General features: G+C 35.5%; 1 protein-coding gene and 2 pseudogenes across 1 annotated transcript; 1 reads left to right on the plus strand and 2 right to left on the minus strand.

Annotated features, from left to right (window-relative positions):
* Positions 1 to 130: 130 nt before the first annotated feature.
* Positions 131 to 907, minus strand: LOC147924541 (uncharacterized; annotated as a pseudogene).
* A 1,286-nt stretch (positions 908 to 2,193) lies between these two features.
* LOC104759785 (peptidyl-prolyl cis-trans isomerase CYP59-like) lies at positions 2,194 to 4,053 on the minus strand (annotated as a pseudogene).
* Positions 4,054 to 10,056: 6,003 nt separating this feature from the next.
* Positions 10,057 to 11,969, plus strand: LOC104757958 (putative purine permease 11). Its single transcript, XM_010480751.3, has 2 exons — positions 10,057 to 10,422; positions 10,675 to 11,969. The coding sequence occupies exons 1-2, from the start codon at positions 10,416 to 10,418 to the stop codon at positions 11,772 to 11,774; spliced, it is 1,107 nt and encodes a 368-aa protein (XP_010479053.1). The 5' UTR covers positions 10,057 to 10,415; the 3' UTR covers positions 11,775 to 11,969.
* Positions 11,970 to 12,588: the final 619 nt, after the last annotated feature.

The raw sequence follows: 12,588 nt of genomic DNA on the forward strand, positions 1-12,588 counted from the left end.
TGGTAAAGTTCGCCATCTGAGGTTGTTGCATCCATTGTTGTTGTGGCCAGTGCGGATATGGTGTTGGTGACATGAACCAGGGCTGTTGGGTTTGCCAATTGCGAGGGTTCAAGTGCCACGGCTGAGAAGACTAGGATTGACGTCCGCGTCCTCTACCATTGTCGGTGCGTCCACGTCCGCGTCCTCTGTTGTTGTAGTTGTTGTCGCGGTAGTTGTCTCGCTGGCCAGATTGTGGATGTGCCGGAGAGGATGCGTATAACACATTGGGAGAAGACGAGTTGACCGGTGGTAAAGAACCTGTCTTGACTTGACGAGCAAGGCGACGTTCCTCCTCAATGAGCATGGATCGGGCAGTGGAGAACGAGGGAAACGGTTGGCGATGCTTGATGATGTTGACGATGTTGTCGAACTTCTCCGATAGTCCGTTCAACATGTGCATCACGACAACACGATCAGTGACAGGTGAGTCGACATTGGTGAGGAGATCGGATAAGCTTTTGAGTTTCTGGCAGTAGTCATGAACGGACATGTCGCCGATGGTGAGCGAGTGAAGATCGTTGTCGAGCTGGATTGCGCGTGCCTCCTTATTGTCGTGGAACAGATTCTCGATGGAGATCCAGATATCACGAGCACTGCTCCGAGTCTTCAGAATCGTGTCGAGGAGAGAGGATGAGATGGTGCCGTAGATCTACATTTTGACAATGCCGTCGCGCTCCTTCCATGCAATGTCGGCATCGTTAGCTGGTGTAGACGTGCCGTCAAGGTGGCCGTAAACACCAAAACTGTAGCAATGGGTTTCAAACAGTTCACTCCATGCATCATAGTTCATCTTCTGCATGTCAAGGACAAGAGGGATGTGAGACTTGATGTGGGTGACTGTGAAAACTTTGTCAATGGGTTGAGCCATAGTGAATGAACGTGTGATATGTGGGAGAAAGAAGAAGAAAATAAGAGGAAGAAGAATAGAAACGATAGGTGGTGTGAGATCGAGGAAGAAGATGGAGACGAAGAGGGGTTGAAAGAGAGAGAGAGAGAGGCGGCTGTTTTTTTTTTTTTTTTTGATATTAGGTTTAGAGAGGCTCTGATACCATGTTACTTGGTAATGTGTGAGTTGCCTCTCTCTATTCATTATCGATACAATAGATACACATATACAAGAATGTTCTCCAAGTAAACCTTATACACATAAGGGAAGTGAATATTACATATTCTCTTGGCTATCATCCACAAGAGAAAGAAATTACAAAAGCTGGCAAGTACAGACTCACTCCCAGAGACTAAGACCAAAAGAGGTAAAACAAAGGGGAAAAAACCCGAGCATGTGAAATACACTACATCCAATCAATTACTTTCCGGATCAAGATCTAGAACTCCAAAATTAAGACAAACAAAACCTAAACCTTTGATAAATTAAAACAAATCTGAGACAAGAAAACCACACAAGCGGATAAAAATACAAGTTTCTCCTTAACCACAAATTAAAACCGAATGGAGATGTCGTGCGTCCCTCTTTATGATGCTCCGATGAGAAGCTTTAAAGGCGGTGAGACAGATCTAGAACCAAGAGACATAGGAGGAAGGAGATCTAGATCTACGATGGTGAGATTCTTCATCTGAGGCAGAAAACAACCGGTTGACGGCTGCCTCTGCTATGAAAGGGAACGGCCAGATCTGTAGCTGAGCTTGACGGAGAGACATAGACAAGCAGCGGGAACCCAAAAGGCGATAAGGTTTAAAATTCATAATCTAGATCTGAAAAAACCAAATCTGATGCCGTTGGAAGAAAACAAAAACATGGATGAACCAAAAATTAAGATAAAACAAAACTAAAATAAGAGAACCACAGCTTCGGTGCTAAAGAAGCCACTAGAGCCGGTTAAATCTAGGCGGCGGCTGGTGTTTTCTAGAGAGAAGGGAGAGCGTTTGTTTTTTTAGAGAGAGAGAAAGGAGAGCGTGTGTTTTTTTTACTATCATGATTTTCCCCCTATGACCAATCTACAGCGTTTTCTTAAAACTAAAAATTGTCTTTCTAACCATTGTTGCTTCTCAAAAGTATGTAATTCAGATTATTTGTTTTAAATCCATTAACATAAGCTTTTCTATATTTATTACTAGCAAAATTCCTATAATGCAACATTTAGATCATATATTGTACATTGTTGTTAATAGATCAACAAAACTATGTAAATTCTTCTATTTATGTCTTCTCTTTGTGAGTTCAATCTCCTTACTCAACCTATCATTGCCTTTTTCAATGTCACGTTCATCTCCGTGTCGTTTTTTGCCTTCACCATAACCATGAGGACTTTTCCTATGAATCTTTTCACTGCCATGACGAGTATGCTCTCTCTTCTTCCTCTTGGGACTTTTAAGTAGATCACCCTCAAACACCATTTCGTAGTCTTTAGCAACATGATCTGCCGACCCTGTAAAAACATTTTCTTAACTTTCCATGTTTTGACAAAGGAAGGATTTCATGATTTGTTTGGTCTAAATAGAAAAATGGGCTTTACCTTTACCATGTTGTTGGGAGTCTTTCCGCCGGAACTACCGCCAAATTTCAAATACACTCTGACTGAAATCTACACGTATTCTTCTATCATCGATTAAAGCACCGGCCATCTGCATAAGAACAACCACTTGTTAAAGCTCCAAATAACACATTTTATACTTCTAAATTATACACTTGTTAGCCAGTCATTTAATGTTTTACCTTTAAAACTGCTTGTTCGCATGCTTCCTTAGTCTCAATTCTCAAACTTTATAAAAGCATAGCATAAGCTATTACCCGTCTTGGAATCTCGGATGACATCAGCCCTGCCATATTCATACAATTAAGGTAAATACAAAACAATTGAGATTTTCTCAAACCGATAATGAAGCAGGCAAAGATAAAAAAAAAAAAAAAAAAAAACTTACGATATAACCGTTCCAAAACATAGAATAGGGAGGCTAAGCGCTTTAGAATATTAAATATCAAAACACATACCTCAGTTAGAGGATTCAGATCACAGACGAACAACACATTGTCAGGAGGTTTCACCTCAGCCTCAGGGATATCTCCTATCTGCAACACAGCAATACAAGGTCAATAACTAAACATGATTTTAAAATTACATAAAGAAAACTGAATCAGTGATACTTACACATTCAAGGACAACCGCACTAGAATGTGCAGCCTTTTGGCGTATAACATCGTCCAGTTCCTGTGGACAAAGTTTCTCATCCAAAGGAACCCAACCAGCTTCAAGTCTTACATAATGTTTGGCATCTTCAAAGGGAGCATCTGCTATCATCTTAGTCAGCTGTGGAGGATCTTCAAATGGATCTTCAAATATGTGTATGTCTTTGATGACAATGTTAATAAATGGTCTGTTTTCTGCATCGACGTAAGCTTCATTTATCCTAGTCAAAGTGTCAAACACATCAACGATTTCCCCAAACACCTGAAAACAATAACATCAATAATAGTTAGTAACAGGTATAGTCAAGAAGAAAGAACTGAAAAGAAGTGTGATTGTATATTGTGCTTACAGTGTGTTTTCCATCAAGATAGTCCTGATCGTCACGAAGTGTGATATAGAACTGGGAAAGGCATTGAGATTTTCACCAGCACTGGCCATTGCAACGGTGCCAGTCTTGAGTGTTTTAATTCGGGATGGATCTCATGGCCGAAAAAACGAACATGCTCACCGTGAAGGAATCTGGAAACGTAATATGCACGAGATAATTTAGAAAACTTTGCATTGAGAGAAAGTTTATAAAAACAACAAGCAATATATAACTTACTTGTATATTGATTCTCCACCAGTTCCTGTACCAGTTGGATCGCCTGTCTGTGCTATGAAACCCTTTTGCACATTGTGAAAGACGCACCCCTTGTAGTAATTGCACCTAAGAAAAATAAGTGTTAATAAAAAGCTCATGGATCGAGACATATAGTGAGTTAAGACAGACACTTACTTGCAGAGCTTGAGGAAATTCTTGCAGGTCAGAGGACATTTGTCTGTGTAAAGATCAATCCCCAAGGCTCGTCCCAATAAAAACTGACATGTTCGAGTTCGACAACCTAAAACAAAAATTAGCGAGCCAGTGAGGACTAAGCATGGAGAAAAAAAGAGGTGACGATTTTTATATGATCATGTTTAATCTTACAAAATCATATTCTTGAAGCTAAAAGTATCGAACAAATCTTTAAAAACGAATACACACATACATGCAATAGTAAAGTAAAGTTTTACCTAGGAAAAAACGTCAAAAGAAAAAAGAAAGACATCAGAGATTTCAACGAAGACCTAAAAATATATCGATATGTCATCAAAGATTTGAAACTAACCTCGAATGGAGCCGATCGAGAGAGAAGAGTCAAGAGTTTGAGGGTGACAATAGATCCGTAAGGAATCAGAGATTTATTATTCCCCTACTCTCTGATTTTTGCTAATAGGGTTATGTTTTTTTGTATCATAATTCTACAACAGATATATATACTGACGTATCCGTTTAATTTTTTCATTTTTTTTTTCTTGCCTAAAAAGTAAAAATAATATTGGGAAATTTTTTAAAAGAAACTCCAAGCTATCTATACACTACAAGAAAAAGTGAATATTGTTACAGTTATAACGGTCATAATATATAAATATTTCGTCACAAAATTTTCATTGTGACTAGAATGATACGATTTTCACAATGTCACAATAAAATGGTCACAAATTCATGTAGATATCAAAATAGTCACAATTTTTTGTGACAATTGTTAACGGTGACAATTTGTCACCACTTGTGACGATATTCAGATGGTCATAAAATCGACACAATTCGTGACAGATAATATTGTAACAAATATGCCACAAATTGTAACAAAAATTTTTTCACATATTTGTCGCATATTAATACCATATATAGGTCACTGATCCGTTACATGTTGCGACCAAAGTATGGTCACAAATCCGTTATATATATATATATATATATATAAATTTTTGAAGTACATCTTGGGTTCTATCCTTTTATTTATACTTATTAAAAAAACTTATTTACAATTCCTACAAAATTTCCAAAAATAGCATTATGTCAGATTTTGTTTCTTAGATATTTAACATTCCATTCCAACTAAAAATATTACAGCAATCAATATAAAAATAGAAACTATGATATATTTAACCACACATCCTATTGTGTTTTGAAAATATTTTATCTCTGAATCCTTTGCAAGCAAAGAAAACAACAATATGTTTTCCAAAACCTGAGCTTTGATTCTTAAAGTAGAAAGAAATTCGATTCATATTATTTAAATATTATAATTAATATATATAACTTAATAAAAATTTAAAATATTACGAATATGTAAAATTAAAAAGTTTAAAATACTATATAATATGGTTATATAGTAGATGGGTTATAAAGAGGACATGTTATAATTAATAAAATATTATTAAATTTGTGCTAACACGGGTTAAATCCTCATATTATTATTTGTCAACACTACAAATATTAGAATATTTGACATATAAAATCAAGTTGATTTAACTAAGATTATGTAAAAGTTTTAAATCATTAGGAAAAATGTTACTTAATCACAGCGTATAAATTACTTATTATGTATTTAGATCCTTTATTTTTGTTATAATAATTAAAAATTAAATTAGAATCTCAAACACTAAACAAAACAAACTAAGGGGGGTGTATTGAAACCATGATTTCAGAAAGTTTGATGGGATTTAGAAAATTTGGAATTTTGAATGATTTTAGGGAAGTTGATATGATTTATTGTAAAATTCTTTCAAATCCCACCTAAAACCATGAGATTTGGATTTCTCTATTTTTAACTAAACAAATCCCACCTAAATCCTCCAGAATCTCAAAAATCATTAAAATCCAAATCCACAAACTATTTTGAATAACAGTGGATTTTAAGTAGATTTTTAAATCATCAGTTCAATAACAGTAGATTTTAATAGACTTTTTAAAATACATGATTGAATAACATAGTATTTATAAGTTTCACACAAATCACTTAAAATGTCAAGTGTATTGCGGGTTAAAAAACTTAACATAAATAATTAGCCGCACAAACGGCCGGAAAATTTAGTTATTCATCTATTTACAAAACACCTAATATTTAACAAACAAATACAACATAAAATCTATATATAATAGCAAACTCAGTTTTGGGGGTCAACTTTAATCGAACGGATGAGATTGTTTCTATTAACTCATCTAACGGTTTAAAATTATTAAGATCCCAACAGTTGCAAGTTTTTTTCCAATAATCGTGTTTCTTTGTCGTACCTCCATCTTTTAAAAATCGCACCTATTAAACCCTTTTTTAATGATCTCAAAAGTTGCAATGTTTTGGTCCAACAATTGTGTTTCTTCATTGCACCCCCAGCTTTCCATGTTGGGCTGTTGGCACCCGTTAGTTTTCACACCCTTTTGTTTTACACCTCTTTGTTTATATAAAATTGCAATGTTTTGATCCAACAATTGTGTTTCTTCGTTGTACCCCTAGCTTTCAATGGTTGCACTTGTTAGTTTTCGCACATTTTTACTTCACACTTTTTTGTTTCACACCTCTTTGTTTTCACACTCTTTGTTTATATATATATATATATATATATATATATATATATATATATATATATATATATATATTTATGGACTTTGAATAGAGTTTTTGTTCTTTGAGTATTATTAATGATCTCAACCTTTGTTAATGATCTCAAAGTTGCAAAGTTTTGGTCCAACAATTCTGTGTCTTCGTTGCACCCCCAGCTTTCCATGTTGGCACCCATTACTTTACACACCCTTTTGTTTGACACCTATTTGTTTTCACACCTCTTTGTTTTTATATATATACAGATTTTTGTGGACTTTGAAAAGAGTTTTTGTTCTTTGAGTATTATTAATGATCTTACCCTTTGTTAATGATCTCAAAAGTTGCAAAGTTTCGATCCAACAATTGTGTTTTTTTGTTTCACCCCCAGTTTTCCATGTTGGCACCCGTTAGTTTTCACACCCTTTTGTTTTACACCTCTTTGTTTATATAAAGTTGCAATGTTTTGATCCAACAATTGTGTTTCTTAATTGTACTCCTAGCTTACAATGGTTGCACTTGTTAGTTTTCACACATTTTTGTTGCATACCTCTTTTTCACACTCATTGTTTTTATATATATACAGATTTTTATGGACTTTGAAAAGAGTTTTTGTTCTTTGAGTATGATTAATGATCTCACCATTTGTTAATGTCTTAAAATTTGCAAAGTTTCGGTCCAACAATTGTGTTTCTGCGTTGCACCTCCAGCTTTCTATGTTGGCACCCGTTAGTTTTCACACCCTTTTGTTTTACACCTCTTTATTTATAGAAAGTTGCAATGTTTTGATCCAACAATTGTGTTTCTTCGTCATACCCCTAGCTTTCAATGGTTGCACTTGTTAGTTTTTACACCTTTTTGTTTCACACCTTTTTGTTTGACACCTTTTTGTTTTCACATCTCTTTGTTTTTTTATATATACACTTTTTTATGGATTTTGAAAAGAGTTTTTGTTCTTTGAGTATTATTACTGATCTTACCCTTTGTTAATGATCTTAAAAGTTGCAAAGTTTCGATCTAACAATTGTGTTTCATCATTGCACCCCCAGTTTTCCATGTTGGCACCCGTTAGTTTTCACACCTTTTTGTTTTACACCTCTTTGTTTATATAAAGTTGCAATGTTTAGATTCAACAATTGTGTTTCTTCGTCATACTCCTAGCTTTCAATGTTCGCACTTGTTAGTTTTCACACATTTTTGTTTCACACCTCTTTGTTTTCACACTTTTCTGTTTATATATATATATATATATATATATATATATATATATATATATATATTTTATGGATTTTGAAAAGAGTTTTTTTTTCTTTGAGTATTGTTTCACACCTCCAAGTTTTAAAAATTATGAGTATTATTTTCTTTTAATTTATTAATCAACATGATTCACTCATCTTCGTTAAAATTTGGATTATTTTATATATTGATTCCTTCACCTAACTTTTGTTTGGTGCCGTTTTCCATCTAACATGTATTGATCATCTCTTCCAAGTATTAATCTAGGTAATTAATTGTGATTTCTAATTTTTCATAGATTTATCATTTTAGTCAATTTGGTTGGTTGCAGGCTTGCAGCTATGAGCTCTTTCTCCTTGATTCTCTCATTAGTTTTTATAAATTTCGATAGAATAATGATTTAAATTTTGTTTTATGTGAATATCTTTCAAAATTGATTATCTGAGTATGATTCAGTAAATCTAGATTTATATATCTTTTAACACTATTATCTTATTGTCATTGACTCAATTTTTCATTTTTATATATACAACAAATATTTTATTTAACTAATTTGGTTGATTAATCTTAATCATTATTTATAACTTTGATACTATACAAATAAAGAATTACCATAAAGTTTTCACTCGAAATGTGAAATTAGCAATATTAGTCATTTCAAGTTTTCACTTTCCCGTGTGGTAACGCAAGAGCCGACATCCTAACCAAATACATATCTCTAAAAGTTGTAGCTGAAGAATGTGAACTACTTTATACCCGCTTTATACTAACCAATTATGTTTGACTGGTCGGTCATATAAAACTCGGTTTCATTAGTTTTGTACATATGTGAAAGTGAGAGAAAAAAACATCCACAAGCCTAAGTGAAATTTTATATATGGTTAAAAGTAATGTTCTTAGTAAATCAAGCTCTAAAAAATGCTCACTTTTGTGTGTGACTACATAAAATAGAATAAAATTGAAATGAATCTTTGGCTTTTAAATCAACAGAAAGCAATATATATCAAGAAGTGAAAATGATCAGATTGATTGAGAAAAGAAAGAATTTAGGATGAATTACAAATGTTAAATTTCAATTTAGGATTTCACCTCCCCGTGCGGTAACGCACGGGTTGCTTTCCTAGTATAAATAATAATAATAATTATATGTATGTGGGTGTACAACAAATTAAAATCTAGTTTTTATTTGAATGTTAGATAGCTAATAGTTTTTGGTTGGAAAAAAAATATGGTATACTAAATTGGTGTTAAATAAAACCTAATCTTTCAATCCTTAGGTTTAACCCTTTAACGAGTAAATCACACCAGTTAAAACAGATACAGATAGGTCATTAAACCCCATGAGAGAGAAAGTCGAGCGAGTGTGATTCACGCGCGGTGATTTTTTCTCTCCCACCGTTTCTTCTTCTTCTGACCACAAGCTCGTGCTCCGATCTGGGTCCTCCGTCAATTCCGGTGACTGCGAGGACCCCTCGGCCCATGGTTCTTCACTCGCGACTCTTTGCATGTTACCGGCAAAGCTGATGGACGGAATCAAGGGAGCAGTGGAGAGGAGAAGAATCCGCGAGACGCCGATGGCAAGAGCTCTGCCGGAGGAGTTGCTACGCGGAGTGGAACAGGGAGATTCACGGCGACGAACGAGAGAAGAAGGCAGATAGATCGGAGGATTGGAGATCTTGGAGGCTTCGCGAGATCGGTTACGATAGGGGAGGTAGTCTCCGATCCGGCGAAGCTAAACCACCGTCGAAGGCCCGCTTATCTACTCCCTGCTGCCTCTCTCTCTCACGACTGAGCGTGAAAACCTCCTCGACAAAAGGCAGATCGGATCTCTTCCTCCTTCCCAAAACGGCTCTACGGTGGCAGGACGGCAAACGGATCTTGGATCACCGTCTCTGTTCGGCTACCGTCGTCCAGGCTCACAGGAGGTCCTGTTCCGGCTGAGTATCCGCAAGTATGGGTGGCGGCTGCAAACGAGTTTTTTGTTCTGCAGATTAGGGTTTCATGGTTCCCGGTTAAATTCGGTCTGTGAACCCGGCCGGTTTTGTTTTCATCGGTTTAGTTTTGGTTAACTGTAAATGAATTGGACCCTAGAGATTTATGTATATTGGCCTACTCCGGAAATAGCCCATTGGACAGTATATTTTATTAATTGAATACCCTTTAAAAAAAAAAAAAAAACAGATACAGATATATACAATCGGTTCACACGATTATACGTATACGTTGATGTAGCCTAATGGTAACGAGTGGGATTTGTTACAAACCGAATTTCGGCTTAAACGGCCAAACATGGTAAAACTTCAATTTCCAAAGGTCGAATCACCGGTCCCCTCCGGTTAAAAAAATGATGGGCTAAAAACAAGTCAAAAGACTCAAAAAAGTTGTTAAGTGTCTGCGTCGAATCTCTTGGCAATAATAATAGCTGCTGCTCGCTTCTTCCCAAAAGCTTCATTTGTTTGTGTACTTGACGGATCTTCTCTGAACCGATCAATCCCGAAGAACACGAACATAGCAAATATCTCAATTGGGTTAACAAATTTTCGAAAATCTCTCTGTAATTCGTCGTTTCTTATACAAAACCAATTCTATGTCAGGTCAGTCTCGTTCTCCTTCCTTGTTTCATCTTTTTGATTCTGTGTGCTTTATCAATCAAGTTTTGATATTTCGACATACCCAGATTGTGATTTTATGTGTGAGATTATGCTTTAGGGTTTTTGAAGTTGTGGGTAGTTCTTAAAACTTGTTTATGTTAAAGCTTTAGTTAGGGGAATATTTTTTGAAGCTGAATTTGGGAGCTTTCATGCGAATTGTACCAAGCCCTTGTTTCAAAGTATGTGTTTTTACAGGTAATCAAGAACCAATCTTGGTGAAGGAAGAGAGTGTGGTAGGTTTACCAATACCACTCTTGAAGCTTAAAAGCTGGCAATGGTGGGTTCTTGTCTCTGTTAACATCTTCTTCCTTATTGGTGGTCAAGCTGCTTCAGTGCTTCTTGGTAGGTTTTATTATGATCAAGGTGGAAACAGTAAATGGATGGCTACTCTTGTTCAGACCGCTGCTTTTCCCATTCTATATATCCCGCTTTTGCTTCTTCCCTCTTCGAGTAGTGCAGAGTCTTCTTCAGAGCCTGCTTGTTCACTCAAATACATTGTCTTGATCTATGTTTTGCTCGGTGTGATCATCGCTGGTGACAACATGTTATACTCTGTTGGACTTTTGTACCTCTCTGCTTCGACTTATTCGCTCATTTGCGCTACTCAGTTAGCCTTCAACGCGGTCTTCTCTTATTTCATCAATGCTCAGAAGTTTACTGCTTTGATTCTCAACTCTGTTGTTCTCCTGTCCTTTTCCGCTGCTTTGATAGCTCTCAATGATGATGCAGACACTCCTGCTGGTGTCCCCAGGTCTAAGTACATTGTTGGGTTTGTGTGTACACTCGCTGCATCCGCTCTTTATTCTCTGTTGCTTTCGCTTATGCAGTTTTCGTTTGAGAAGATTCTGAAAAGAGAGACCTTTTCCGTGGTTCTTGAAATGCAAATTTACACTTCTTTAGTGGCGACTTGTGTCTCTGTCATCGGCCTGTTTGCTAGCGGGGAATGGAGAACGCTGCACGGGGAAATGGAAGGGTATCATAAAGGTCAAGCCTCTTATGTACTGACTTTGGTCTGGACAGCGGTCACGTGGCAAGTGTGTTCTGTAGGAGTGGTTGGTTTGATATTTCTGGTGACATCGCTCTTCTCAAACGTCATTAGTACTCTCTCCCTAGCTGTGACTCCACTCGCAGCTTTGGTTGTGTTCCGTGATAAAATGAGTGGCGTTAAGGTTATGGCGATGCTGATCGCTCTTTGGGGCTTCGCTTCTTATGTTTACCAGAATCATATCGACGACTTGAAAGTAAGACGAGCGCGACAACAAGCTCAAGCCAGGAGGGTGGAACCGCCCTGCTAAATTCTGCTACGATTCTAGCAGAAAATATTGGTTTAGGTTTATTATATACGTTCTATATAAACAACAATAATTGTCACTCTACTTCTTTTGTCACATTGTTTTTGAAATCAAATCTTGTCTAATATACTGATGGGTAAACAATTATTCGTGACGAAATTTTGTGAAAATGAAATGAAAACATTTTGTTGTTTAAAATTGGGAACTGGAATCCCAATCAAGTAGTACAATAGCTTACGCTTGGACTAGAAAAAAAAATACATTTTATACGATAAAAAAATGATTGTGAAAATATACAATTACTGTTTCTAAAAAAATATAAATACTCACCTTTACATAAAGAAAAAGATAGTTGAAGTAAAAAAGAAAAATAGATCTTTCTTATTTTTTTTTTACCAATCAAATTATCGTCTCATATTTAAATAATTTATTAAAAAAACACTGCTTTCAACTTTGTTTACTTGGGCAATTTTCTTTAATGGGAAGGTAAATTTTTCTTATTTTTTAAAACCAAAAATTTCTCCTACTTTCTCCCTTTTCAGTTGGGAATAGGTAAAATTAATATGTTGACCCGAAAAAGAGATTAATATAGAGAAATACTCTAAAATAGCACTAAAACAAGTTTAATGGACAACTATAGCACACATTACATAAATTTCCAAAAATAGCACTATTTAACACATTAAAATATTTAAAATTAATTTTTAGAATTTTGTTTTTTAAGTTTGGGTTCTCAATTTCACATTATTGGTATAGTTTTGAGAGGTGGGGTTTAGTATTTTGAATTTAAGATTTATTTTTCAAAGATTAATTGGTG

The sequence above is a fragment of the Camelina sativa genome, chromosome 17, assembly GCF_030686135.1.
Source record: "Camelina sativa cultivar CO46 ecotype springtype chromosome 17, ASM3068613v1".
NCBI lineage: Eukaryota > Viridiplantae > Streptophyta > Magnoliopsida > Brassicales > Brassicaceae > Camelina > Camelina sativa.